Genomic DNA, 14,525 nt, shown 5'->3' with positions numbered 1-14,525 from the left:
ACTAAACTTTTGAGATGGGCCTGAAGGGAAGTATGAGCTTAGGTGGGAAGGAGGTACCATGTAAGTCAAGGGAAACAACTCAAGAAAGAAAAAAAGTGGAAATTATCATGATCTAAAGGGGATAATCAACAGACCACAAAAAAACAGAACAAAAGGGCTGAACTTGTATTGGGTTTACAAGTAGTGAAAAATAAAGCGAGAAAAAACCAGTGAAGTCCATAAAGTCAAGCAGAAAAAGTTTGAATTTACATTATTGATTTTTGATTAGGGAGTAATACGATAAAAATTTTTTTTAGTATTATTCTGGCAATGACTTCTGAGAAGGATCGGAACAGCAAAAACAAAAAAAAAATAATTTACCTGCCCACACAGCTTTACCTGCTTTAAAATTTACTAATATGTAACTATTAATTCAAAGAAGCAAGCATAATAACAAGGACTTGTCAATGCAATGTTGAATTTTCTTATTAAGCTGATAAAAAATAAAGTTTCTCTGGCTGTTCAAGACAAAGATATAAAAATGTTTTGGATGGATTTGAACAAATATAGAGAACTCTATTGGGTAGCTTAGACATTTGGGGTATTTCTCAGACCTAAAGTAAGGGTTTAAAGGTCAACTAATACCAAGTATTCCATGACACCCACTGCTAAACTTGACTACAGAACTGAGTGGACTAATAAATTAAAAATGATTTCTTATATATGATACCTCTTACCTTAGTAATCTGTTTACGGAAATGGGGCATCTTTTTCATCAGCTGGGTAAGAGCACTAAGTGATGTCTAGGAAAAATCAAACATTTTAAAAAACTAACTTATGATTCAGTTATTTTATACAATAACTTTTAAATCCTATAGTTTTAAATTTTTATTAATTTACTAAATATTTGCCAATTAAAAAAAAACAATTTCAAAAGGTTTTCAGTTGAGCCATGATAAAAGTAGCTGATATAAAAAGTATTCTCCCACCATAAACAAAACCAAAATTGGACAAAATAAAAAAAGACAACAGCTTTCAAGCAAAGGATGTCTTAAAAATAGTTAAAAGTTAGGTTACTTGAACAAAGGGGAAGCACAGGAGGTGATCCCTGTACTCATCTGGCTCTTCTCTGGAACATTTTCCAAAGCACAGTAAAAGGAAGTAGAATTCAAGCAGAAAAAAAGTCTCTCTGAGCAGAGGAAAAAGAGATCCGAGTTTGGGGCTACTGAGGTAGGGTTTGCGGTCCAGGGTACTCGAGAGTAAAAGCCAGTCACAGCATAACTCACAGATGTGTAGAGGAGATGCCTTAGGGTTCCTGGCCAAATACTAAGCTGCACGTGTACAGGGCATAAGTCTTAGAGGCCTAACAGAGAACGACTGCAGAGATTTCACATGGTCTTTACACTAAGACAGTATTGGCATTCTCTGCTCCAGACAAAGTAAAGAGCTCTAAGTGAACATCCCAGACATTCAGTCCTGGAAGGACTATGTCTTTGAACTAAATGCAAAAGTGAAATACACTCAACATAACAAAAGCCTCACATGAACTTTCCACACAATCTAGGTTATTCACCAGCAAATTAACTGACTGCCAGAAAAGAACTCAGCACTCTTTATAGACAGAACATCATCAACAGCCTCTGCAATACAGTATCCTCAAGGTCCAACATACAATATATAACTGGACATGTAAAACAGGAAAAAGTGATACTCAAGTGGTAAAAACAGTCAATAAAAGCAGACTCGAAATAATCCAGATGCTGGAGTTAGCAGACACAGAATTTAAAATAACATATTTATGTTAAAGAAAACAGGGGAAAAGATAAACTGTAAATGAATGAAAAGATGCAGTATATCAGTAGAGAATCAGACTTTATTAAAAAGAATTCAATGAATATCCCAGAACTAAATGCAATCTTTGAAATTAAAAACACAATGAATGACATACATTATTGGTGAGACCATAAAATGGTACAGCAAACTAGTAAGTTTGGAAGTTTTCTATATGATTAAATATACATTTCCTATATGATCCAGCAATCCCACTCTTGTTTAAACAAGTGAATGAAAACATCTGTTCACACAAAACTTGAATGTTCATAGTGGCTTTATTTGTAATAGCCATCAACTTGGGAAGAACCTAAATGTTCTGCAATTTGTGAACGGATAACATCCATACAATATATCCATACAGTGGAATACTACTCAGCAATAAAAATGTCGAAGCTACTGTTATATGTCACATGGATGAATGTCAAGTGCAATAGATTAAAGGAAAAAGCCATACTGTTATTATTATGTTATTACATAAATGACACTTAGCTGTCATTCTGGAAAAGGCAAAACTATAATAATAGAAAAAAAGAATAGTGGTTCTAAGGTGGAGAGGTTGCCTACAAAGTGGCAGAAGGCAATGGGGGATATTGATGGAACCGTCCTATATCTTGGTTGTGGTTATGAGAGTATACATTTGTCAAAACTCACAGAATCATACACTATAAAGGGGAACTTTACTTCCTAACTCAGTTTTAAAAAGCACTAGTCAAAATAAAGCAGGTATGGCTATATTAAAATCAGACAAAGTAGAGTTTAAGGCAAGGAATACTGCAAATGAAAATGACATTTTATACTGATAAAAGATAAATTCAATAGAAAGAAAACTATCTTAAATTTATAGAGTCTAATTAAACAAGGGTGCATCAGTTGATATAGCTTTGAGAGTTGACAAGATTATTAAAAAAATTAGACTAATTCAGCCATACATTATACCATTCCTGGTAACTGATATAAAAAAAACAGATAAAAAATTTGTAAAGAGATAGAATATTTGAATAACATCATAAACCAACTTGGCTTAATTAACAGAATTTGTATTCTTTTCAAGTACAAATAGGGTATTTACAACAGATCATATGATAGGTCACAAGCCAAGCCTGAACAAATTTCAAAGGACTAAACTCATACAGACTCCATTCTCTGACCACTATATAATTAAATTACAACTCAGTAACAGTAAGATAAGTAGAAAACTCACAAACTCTTTGAAAAAAAAAAAAAATTCCTATATAACACATGAGTCAAAGAAGAAATTATAATTAGAGAAAATATTCTGAGCTAAATGGAAGTAAAAATAGGTTATTCCAAAACTTGGGGAATGCAGCTACTTAATGTTAAGAAGGAAATAACTAAATATATATAGGAGAGAAAAAAGTCAAAAATCAATGTTCTTAACATCTGACTCAAGAAGTTAGAAAAAGAAAAACAAGCCAAAGAAGGTTGAAATCAATTCAATATAAAACTAACATACAGAAGAAAAATCAGCAAAGCCAAAAGTTGGTTCTTCGAAATACTATTAATATATAAATAGGGGATGTTAACAGTAAAGAGGCTGAAACACAAATCAACAAAATTAGGATTAAACAGAACATAGGTACAGGTTCTACAGACACTGAGAAGATAAGAAGATATTTGAAAATGTAGATTTAATAGACAAATCTCTTAAAAATGCAATATCCCAAAAGTGATATAAGAAAAAATTAAAATCTGAAGAGCTCTGTACCTATTAAAGACCTTATAATTAAAGACTTCCCCATAAAGAAAACTCCACGCCCAGACTGCTTCAGCTGTGAAGTCTTTCAAGCAATGATGGGAGAAGTAACGACGCTATACAAACACTTCCAGAGAATAATGTGACAGGGAAAGCATTACAATTTATTTTAGACCAATGTAATTTTGCCACCCAAACTGCCTAGAACATCACCACAAGAATAAAAAGAATTATTGCTTGTAAATCTAGAAATGCTATTGCTCATAAACCTAGAAGTAAACATTCTAAACAAAATATTAGCGAGCAGAATCCAGTGATATAGGAAAGGGATAAGGTATCATAACTTAGTGGAGCTAATTCTAAGAACGCATGGATGGTTTAATGTTAGCGAACAATGAATGTAACGCATCACATTAACAGAATAAAAAAGGAAAAAATAATTAATAGGTGCTGAAAAAGCATTTGATGAAATCTGACACTCATTGTTGATTTTAAAAAACAAAAAAAGCCTGTTGACAAATATGGAATAGAAGGGAACTTCTTAATCTGACAAAGGATGTATCTAAAATAACCTAAAACTACCATAATACCCAATGATAAAATATCAAACACATTTCCCCCGAGGCTGGGAATGAGACAAGGATATCCTGTCACCAGTCCTACTCTATATTTTACTGCTGGGAGGTATTAAGAAAATACCAAGTAGGAGGTACCAAGAAATTAGTGTAAAATGTATAAAGAGTCAAAAAGATAGGCTGCTGCTGCTGCTAAGTCGCTTCAGTCGTGTCCGACTCTGTGCGACCCCATAGACGGCAGCCCACCAGGCTCCCCTGTCCCTGGGATTCTCCAGGCAAGAACACTGGAGTGGGTTGCCATTTCCTTCTCCAATGCATGAAAGTGAAAAGTGAAAGTGAAGTCTCAGTCGTGTCCGACTCTTCGCGACCCCATGGACTACAGCCTATCAGGCTCCTCCGTCCATGGGGTTTTCCAGGCAAGAGTACTGGAGTGGGGTGCCACTGCCTTCTCCAAAGGATAGGATAAATTTTCTTTATTCATAGATATTATTGTGGAACGTTCTGAAATGACAGAAATGTCCTATATCTTGATTTAGGTGGTAGTTCCACATGGTGTGTGTTTACATGTGTGTGTGTATGAATACAAATATATGTATGTAAAAAGTTATTCAGTATACACTTAAGATTTGTGCATTTTATTTAGGTAAATTATGAATGTGAAAAGTGAAAGTGTTAGTTCCTCAATTGTGTCTGACACTGCGACCCCACGGACTGTAGCCTGCCAGGCTTCTCTGTCCCCATGGGATTTCCCAGGCAAGACTACTGGAGTGGGTTGACATTCCCTTCTCCAGAGGATCTTCCCGACCCAGGGATCAAACCTGGGTTTCCTGCACTGCAGGCCAATTCTTTATCACTGAGCTACCATACCTTAATATTAAAAACCCTAACATGAATACGTTTATGCAATTGGCTAAATGGTCTTTTAAAAATAAACTTTAAATGTAGAGACATTTAAAGACAAATAAAATATTGCTAAGTGTTGAGGCTGGGTAATGGGTACAAGAAAGTTTATTTTCTCTACTTTGTGTATGTTAGAAACTTCTCAAATGGAAAGTTAAAAAGATAAAAAATTTTACACAAACTTTAAAATTCACATTTGTCATAACTTTGAAAGTTATATTAACACTCTTACCTTTCCTTCTGTTGCTTTCTTTGTTGATGAAATTTCCTTCATAAGCTTGGGAATTTCCCTGTCAAATTATAAGAAAATTCTTTAAATTTCTTAAGTGTAATTCACAAAAGTATCTTAAGATTAAAAAATGTACTATTGGTACTCTGTAATTCGTATTTTTTTAAAATATGGAATGAAAATTAAAACAGGTTCACATACTCTAATACAACTGCAATATGGCGATGTCGAATTTTGACCCAGAGGTCATCATCTTCTTCAAGGATTGCCTCCTTTTCCTTCCCATCTGTCTTGTATCTACAAGTAAGAGAAGTATGAAACTTTTGGATTATTTTGTGCCAGATAAAGTAAAAGAAAAATTTTTATAAATAACAATTTTAAGACACAGCTCAAGAAACTGAAGATTTCAGGAGGATAATGAAGACCTACCCAAATCTAAGGCATATTGCTATCCATACAAAAAAAATCAAGTGCTACGCCCACCATGACCTTTTTACTTTCAATGTTATTTTTTGCTGTCATTATTACAGAGTTTTATCTCAGTATGTTAGAAATAAAAATTCAGTGTTCCACAGTCAACTTTAACAAGAGTGAATATATTAACAACTTGAATTCTAATTGCTCAAAACAATACTTTTGATGTACTAATAACCATCAACACAATTGTCAAACATCCATTAAGAAATGTCACTCCCTAATGAAGTCTATTAAGTACTGAAGGTATTTCAGAGTTGGTACAAAATTCACAAACACATATATTTATCTATTTCTATATTCTTTCCTTACCCTATAAGTACATCTCCTTTAAAGAACTGGGAAAGGCAATGAGAGAAAAACTAATGTAGCCATTAAAAACTTTGATTGCTTTAATGAGTTCTACTGAACTGAGAGGCAATTAAAGAGGTTCAAGAAATTACTCCAAATGGATACTTAGAAATTTCTGCTCTGTATTATTTCCATTAAAAATCATGATGGAGCACAATCCATAGGAAGTTCATGCTTCCCTCTAGTCTGATCCCTAGACTTTCTTGACTCATAAGAAAAGGAGTATCTCTGATTTTTGTTTTTAAATAAGTCTCTCCACTACCCTTAAAAAAATTAAATCTTGCTTTCCTTGTCAGCAAACCTAGGGAGATAAATATTTTAAGTACTAGGTTAGAAATGTCTGAAAGTTAATGTCAATAGACGGGAACCAAATCCTTTAGTGTCCATTACTTTAAGTCATTTCCAAATCTCTTGAGCAATGCAGGTTTAGAGACCTAAAGGGTAAGAGAGATAAATAACATCCTTTCTGAAAATTCAGAATCAACAACTGCTTAAAACTTATATACTAGAAAAATAGCTATGTTGCTCTGTCAGCTAACATTAATACAAATAACAAAGAAAAACTCAGAATTTGACTAGAAGGCAAATAAAAATACAAGAGAAAATACAAAATTAGTTTAAACAATATTTGTTTTAAGAAAAAATATTAAATATAATTAGCACAAATTTTTGGATTTTTTAATCTATAAAATTACTAAACATAAGATTTCAGAAAACTAATTTTCATTTTTATTACTTCCAAGCAGTAACTCTTGGCTGAAAAATGCCAATCTGGATTTTGAAATTATGATATCAAATAACATGTTATATATATATGTATGCATGTGGTACATACACTCAAATTACATGTTATATATATGTGTGTGTATGTACATACATACATGATATACAAAGGTGACAATAAAATGGTTCCTTAATAGAAAAATAATTTCATTTTTCATTTAACTATTTGATATTGCTTTTAAAGTTAATATGCTTATATCAGAGTTAAATCAATAGGTACCAAACTGGTAAAACTGCTTCTCTTCTCAATAACCATCCTATATAGTTTTCTAATCTTCTAGTATTTTTAAATACATTATGGTGACAAGATGCACGTTTACATACTTTTGAATGTCCAATTCAGAATAATCACATCCTAACCAATTTGAATATGTTTTCCACTATAATAAATATTGTAGTGGGCCCGGTTTATTTACTGAAAAGTACAATTCCAGCTGTTTAAAATCTATTTTTGCTGCAGACATAATTAAGGAAGCAAATATACCAAAAAAGCTTCAAAGCAGTTAAATTACCTATTAACTAACAAGGTCAGGATATTTTTAATAGATTATGATTATAAGTGTAAGAGAAAGATTAAAGCCTTGAATAAAAAAGGTTATAGGGGCTTTAGATTTCTGTTGCCTGCATGAATCATTAAATGCTAACATCCTATCCTGTTTGTATATGCCCTATATATTCCCTTCAAGTTATACTTGCTTGTATGTATCATTCTCAATCGGCAGTAGATCGTATGCCATTGCCTGAAAGGTCAGTTCATGCACGACAGTGGACACAGGATCAAAGCCACGATCAATTATTATGAGCTGGGAATGAGTTTTACCCTGGAATAACAAGATAAAATTATCTTAAGAAACTTCCATTTCTTTCTGTGAACATATTTTTAATATCTTAGAAAACAAAACCAGACTTATCCTAAGTTCTGCCACATTCTTAAACATGAAGCTATATTTAAAAAGAAAAATATGAGAGGTACAAGAGGGGAAGAAAATAAGACTACAAAACCAAAGCTTTCATAATTAGATTAACAGGCTTACTTAATAATATGATACTGTGAAAATTCTTTTCAAAATATAACATTTGGCTTTCACTAAATCTATTTTCTTGGAATTCAGCTTCGTAAACACTAAAACTGATCCAAGTTATGAAAGGAAGATATTACCTGAGCTCTTTATGTTACACACTGCACTAAACTAAGCTTCCTAGTCCTCTGATACCACCTCTGTCAAGTCTACTCAGACTCCTCACTCTCCAACCCAAGCTCAAATGCTGGAATTCCCCAGGTTCCAATCTTAGTCTTTGATTATATTATCTTGATAAGATAGTAGTAGCTGTCATTTATTAAACTCCTATATGTGCCAAACACATGCTAATCTGCCTAATCCTCATACCAACCAATGAAAGTACATATCATACGATCCATATTATATGAAAATACAACTCAGAGTAAATATGTCCAAGAACACAGAGTTGGTGATAAAAGGAAAAACTATGTTTATTAAACGTTTACTCAGCTGCAAGGATTATTCTAAAAACTTTTTATGTATTAATGCATTTAATCTTCTATATTATAAAATAGGTATTCTCCTATTACCCCCATTTTATAGATAAAAAACTTAACATAACTTGCTAATTGATATATACATGACTTAAATGGCAGAGCACGGATCTGGACAAAGAACTTAATTCAAAACTGTTATCTTCCCCACTAAACCACATTGTCTATTAAGATTTCTACTACCACTTATATCAGTGATATCCAAATCAAAATTCTCAAATCAATACTGGAAAATAAATGAACAACAGTTTCCTTGGCTTATAAAGAAATAAGCCAGATTTTAAGTATAACCACTATTTGTCTTTTATATGTTACCTTTATTAGGCTCTTTTCATCAATCTTGTAGTAGTTTTCAAGCTTTTTTTCAACCAGCTGAGCAAGCTTACTGGCATTATCTAGAGGTTTACTAGAAACGAAAAAGATATTCAAACTGTCTTTCAAGACACACTTTATATTATCAAGTTGAATTCTAAAATTAAACCATAAATTAATTTAAAAGATTTTATAAGCATGGAGAACTTTAGATAATAATACTAAACAAATATAATGCTGTATCAATTAGTTTGGATTTTATCAATGTAAACCTTATCATATGTGCTTCAGATTTTTTTCATATGAAAGAAATATAAATAAAACTATAGTTTCTTCCTTCCCCTCCCAATTCCCAGTCTTCACTCCTGCCCCTAGCCACTCCTGCCCCAAAGCAACTACTACCATAATTTGATGTATATTCTTCCTATCATTACAATTATACATATATTTACTGTTTTATATGTATTTTAACAGTATATGTTTTTACTGTCATATATGTTTGAGATCTATGTTGACACTCACATCAAAAATATTTACTCATTTTAGTTCTATATAGTATTCCATCATATGATTATACTGGATTTACACATTCACTTCCCTAAAGATGGACATTTAAGTCATTCTCAATTTTATACTATTGCAAACAACATGGAAACAAATATCTTTATACATAAATCTCCATGTAAATGTTTCTCTAGGTATATTATTTCTAAAAGTAGAATTGCGGGTCATATAGTATATACGTTTTCAACTTTCCTATCATATTACTCTTCAAATTACTTGACCAATTATCTATCCCATTTCTATGAGATTTCCCTATATGCTAATATTCAGTCAACTTCCCAATAAGTTGTTTGTATAAAATTATATATCACTATCTTCTAAAATGATAAAACCATATTCTAAATTTTAACTTTAAGAACAGTGACATTAGTGTAACTTCTGAATCTATAAAGAAAATGTTGGAAAAGACTCTTCAATTAGCACACCAACCTCAAAAATGGAGGAACTCTTTGTAAAGGCTTCAAAGTGTTAAAGATCCTTTAGGTTTTATACTTCAAAAGTAAGTAAAGCAACAACTATACATGATAATTTATTATACATTATGCCTTAAAATATTTTCAAAAGGAAATAATTTCATGTTAGAATTACACTTGAAAAGTTCGTAAGACATAAAAGAATACTTTACAAAAGAATAGGATAGGATTTTAAAAGCCTGGATTATTATTAACTACCACAATAACTGGTAAGCTTATTAAATTATAAACTGGCTACAGTTATCCCTCAGGAGGGCTTCCCTGGTGGCTCAGTGGTAAAGAATCCACCTACAATGCAGGAGACCTGGATTTGATTCCTGGGTCGGGAAGATCCCCTGGAGAAGGAAATGGCAACCCACTCCAGTATTCTTGCCTGGAGAATCCCAAGAACAGAGGAGCCTGCCAGGCTACCATCCATGGGATTGCAAAAGTTGGACACGATTTAGTGACTAAACCACCACCAGTATCACAGGGGATTGGTTCCAGGACCTCACTCAGATATGTAAATCCATTGACGCTCAAGTCTTATATAAAATGGTATAGAATTTGCATATAACCTATGCACAACCCCATACACTTAAAAATCATCTCTAAATTACTTACAATACTAATATAATGTAATGCTAGGTAAACAGTCATAAATACTATGTAAATGCTATGTAAATAGTTGTCTGCATGTAGCAAATTCAAGTTTTGCTTTTGGGGACTTCCTGGAATTTTTTTTTTTTTTTACATTTTCAATCCACAACTGGTTGAATTTGAGGATGCCTAACTTATGGATACAGGATAGTGGATTATATTACATATTCATTTCCCTAAACAGAACCAAACACCAAGAGCAGAAGCTTGAACAGAGACTAAACTCTAGCAAAAGATAAACCACTTAGTTCAGAGTGTAATTAGCACAGCACCTATAAGAAAAAGAATGGTTCTAAGACTTGAGGTATGAGTAAAGAGCTTGTCTGGTCACATCTGAATTAAGGAGATTTACAATATTTTTTCTAAGTAATTAAGAAAACTTTTTAAATGGTTAAGGATAATGAAACTTAAATATAAAGCATTACATGAATTTGAAATTGAACAATTATGCCAACTACCTTGACAAATGTCAGTGTTTAAATTAAAGAACACTTTAAAACAGAAACAAGTTATATTATTTATTATTATTAGTAATAGTAGTACAGTGTATTTACTTCTACCATTTCATTAACGCCATGCAGTATATTGAGTGCTTTATAGATATTGACTCATTTAATCCTAAAAACAACTTTATGAGGTGATTACTACTATTTTTCCCATTTCATATACAAAGAAATTGAGGGCAGAAGAATCACAAAGCCAGTAAACAGCAGAGATTAAAATCCAAGCTGTTTGGCTATATAGAACAACATTAAAGTCTAAGAACATAATATTGAGCAAAGCCAGATATAAAAAAATATCATGACCTCACATATATATCAAGTTCAGTATCAGGCAAAACTGAAATATGTGTTAGAAGTCAGAATAACAGTTACTTCTGAGGAGGAGACAGTGGGTGATGACCAAAAGGGATCATAAAGGGGGCCTCATAAAGGGGGCCTCTGAGACACTGTTAGTATTCTCTCTCTTGACCTGGGTGAAGTCAGATGTCTGTGTTCACTTTGGAATGATTTATCAAGCCACATAAATATAATTTATGCACTTTACAGAAAACTTTACTTTTAATAAGGAGCAAATAAATAAAGGTACATAGTACTAAAGTCAAACTTTAACTTAAAAAAAAAAAACCCAAATCTGTTTAAAATGGCCACTGGAATTAGATACCATGGATATTTAGACACTATAACCAGTATCCAGATACTATGACTATTTCAATTTGGTGGAAATTTAATGAAACATTAAATGTAAGACAGTATTCCCCAAAGGACAACAAAGACATACTTCAAAGCATTCCTTAAACTCATGAAAAATATTCATGTAAATCATACAAAATTTAAGCTCTGAAATTCAGTAACAGAGGCTGTCAGTTACTCTGAAATTTAAGCCTTAAACTTTAAATCTCCTATATATACAGCATAATGTTATAAAGAAAATCTGCAAACCAACACACAAAAGCACAGAGACATTACCTCTATACCAAAGAGCAAATAGACATCATAACATATGATGACACCACTGGGTGCCTTACCTTTTATATCTTACTCCAGGATTTTCATCCAGGGTAGCACATACTGTAACTATCTGCTCAGCCATTGCTTCCATGATGGTATCTTTTCCACTTGCATTACTTGGGTCTGGACTGTAACAGTAATAGAATGCATCTGGTACATCAAGAGTATATACCTAAGTTAGGCCAAAAAAGTCACACTGTCAATTTAGAAATTTGATTAAAAATATATATCAAGAAAAGCGCAGTTATTCCTTGGGACTCTACAAAATACTTGTACTAACCATGCTGTTTCCTGAAACAACTGTGTCTTTACCTTAATTAAATCTCATTTTCTCTGTCATCTTGATTTCATTCCTTTTCTCACTCTCCTTTCTTGCTTAATCTACCTCTCTCCTTCAGTTCTTGTTTTATATATAGATTGTACTGTTGGATTTTCTCTACCTGTGCAGCAAATAAAGGGATCTGAGGTAGTCAAAGAACAACAGAAACCTAATTACCTGGCAAGAAGAAATAAAGCCAAAATTGGTCTATATATCTGACATACATTAAAATCTCAACCCATCAGAGAATAACCTATAAATTTTCCAAAGTTAATATGTATCTTCAATTCCTTAGCTTATACTCTTGACATTAAGAGTATAAATAAATTTCTCTCCCAAAGTAGAAAAATACTTCCTCAAAGAACACAGCATTGTGCCAGACATAGTACTGGTCTTTGTATACATACAGTGAAATCTCACAGACATTTTTCAACTAACAAAAGCATTTACCTACATGCAAAGAACTGGATTAGAGATTTACTATTGTGCTATTTGAGGGATACAAAAGAACAGGCGCTCTAATTGGAGGTGAGAGTTTCACATTCAATTTTTAATTTTGTTTTTAAACAATGGTAGTAATCCCTCTTAGTCTGATGTACTGAGTATAAAAGTAGACGTAATAAATAATATAGGTTAACTAATAAATTATGGATAAACTTCCCTGCATTTACTTTCACACAAAGTAATACATTTCTCTGACCATAACCTATCACTAACAGGAGGAGCCTGAACATGGACTGAGACTCAGCTAAAGCTAATGTGCTGTTCATGTCTGTCCTGCTCAAAGTCTTAGCTGCCATAACTGCCAACAAGTACCCTACAGCTGGACTGTGGCTTTCTCACAGTATTCTATCCCACTGCAGTAGAAAATATCTGTTCAAAAATATTTATTGCCCTTCCTGACAGGGCCTCTCCTTATGGGAGTATACTTCCCACTCATGGATATCAGGCTATCTATGGTCACTGGAATGTGAACAGAAGTGACATGTGCCTACTTCCCTGCAGAAGCTTTAAAAGCCATTGTATGGCTCCACCATTTCTCTTTTTTTTCTGCTATGTCCCAGAAAAGAGAACTCCACTCCTTCAGCTTATATCCCAGAATGAACAGGATATAGAGCAAAAACCCAGTTAAACCACAGTGGACAATAACATGAATGAGAAATAAACTTTGTTGTTGTGAAACACTGAGATTTGGAGATTTGTTACCACATCTTAAATTAATCTAAGTTATTATCTAATATTCCAATGAGTCAAGGAGAACTCTGGAGCTGGTTTTCTTTCTACACTCACATCTTGTCTTTCCTTCCCTCTCCTCCCCCTACTTTCCATCACCAACATAATGTGTTCCTTTAGACTATTACCAAATGCTTTCTTCATCTCCATGACCCACAACCAGTTCCTTAAATACAGGAATTCTCTGTTACTTCCACTCACAACTTCCATTTACTTTTCTTGCTAAATTATAGCTAGGTTAGATCTATTTCTATCTAGACACAATCTAGCACCTTCTCCACTAACTATACCAGATTTTTTGTACTCCCTAAGGTCCACTGTAAACAAGCTTTCTTATATTGATGCTTTTCATCTAACTGTCCTAATTTATATGTGATAGTATTAATTAAACCCTTTGAAAGGGAATGAGTTTTCTTTAATCCCTTTGACTCATGGATTTAGGAGAAGTCAACCACTTTTCTCTCCATGCAACTTCTAAATATGTTTAATGTACAACTTCTCTTCTTTGGAAGACTATCATATTTGACTACCAATTTCCCTTCAATGATCTCCCAACTTCTACTTTTCCTTTGGTACTCTTCTGTATCTGCCCATTTTCTACCATCATTCTTGGTGGAACCTGGTGCCTCCTACAACTTGGTCCCAGCCTGCCTACAGACTTATTTATCATACCATCACCCCTAATAATCCATAATCCTGCTGCTTTCTTGCACTTTTCTGCTTCTGTATCTCTGCACTGAGGCTATTCTCACTTTCTAGAGTATTAAACTAAACTTACATAATATATTCGGAGAAGGCAATGACAACCCACTCCAGCACTGTTGCCTGGAAAACCCCATGGACGGAGGAGCCTGGTAGGCTGCAGTCCATGGGGTTGCTAGGAGTCGGACACGACTGAGTGACTTCACTTTCACTTTTCACTTTCATGCTTTGGAGAAGGAAATGGAAACCCATTCCAGTATTTTTGACTGGAGAATCCCAGGGACGGCGGAGCCTGGTGGGCTGCCATCTCTGAGGTCACACAGAGTCGGACACGACTGAAGCGACTTAGCAGTAGCAGTAGCACATAATATATTAAAGG

The 14,525-nt window shown here is 33.4% G+C and overlaps 1 protein-coding gene across 2 annotated transcripts in view; it reads right to left on the bottom strand.

Moving 5' to 3' along the window:
- Positions 1–14,525, bottom strand: part of STXBP3 (syntaxin binding protein 3) — a 47,106-nt gene that overhangs the window by 13,100 nt on the left and 19,481 nt on the right. For both annotated transcript variants that reach the window (XM_005677975.3, XM_013962574.2), the window contains exons 7-12: positions 11,910–12,064; positions 8,709–8,799; positions 7,535–7,659; positions 5,432–5,527; positions 5,234–5,291; positions 717–782 (exon numbers count right to left, since the gene is read on the bottom strand). In XM_005677975.3, coding sequence (XP_005678032.1) covers positions 717–782; positions 5,234–5,291; positions 5,432–5,527; positions 7,535–7,659; positions 8,709–8,799; positions 11,910–12,064 — 591 coding nt within the window. The remainder of the gene's footprint in view (positions 1–716; positions 783–5,233; positions 5,292–5,431; positions 5,528–7,534; positions 7,660–8,708; positions 8,800–11,909; positions 12,065–14,525) is intronic.

Source organism: Capra hircus, chromosome 3 (assembly GCF_001704415.2).
Source record: "Capra hircus breed San Clemente chromosome 3, ASM170441v1, whole genome shotgun sequence".
NCBI classification, from domain to species: Eukaryota; Metazoa; Chordata; class Mammalia; order Artiodactyla; family Bovidae; genus Capra; species Capra hircus.
Note: the sequence above shows the minus strand (reverse complement) of the source record. Positions and strands in the feature narration are given on the sequence as shown.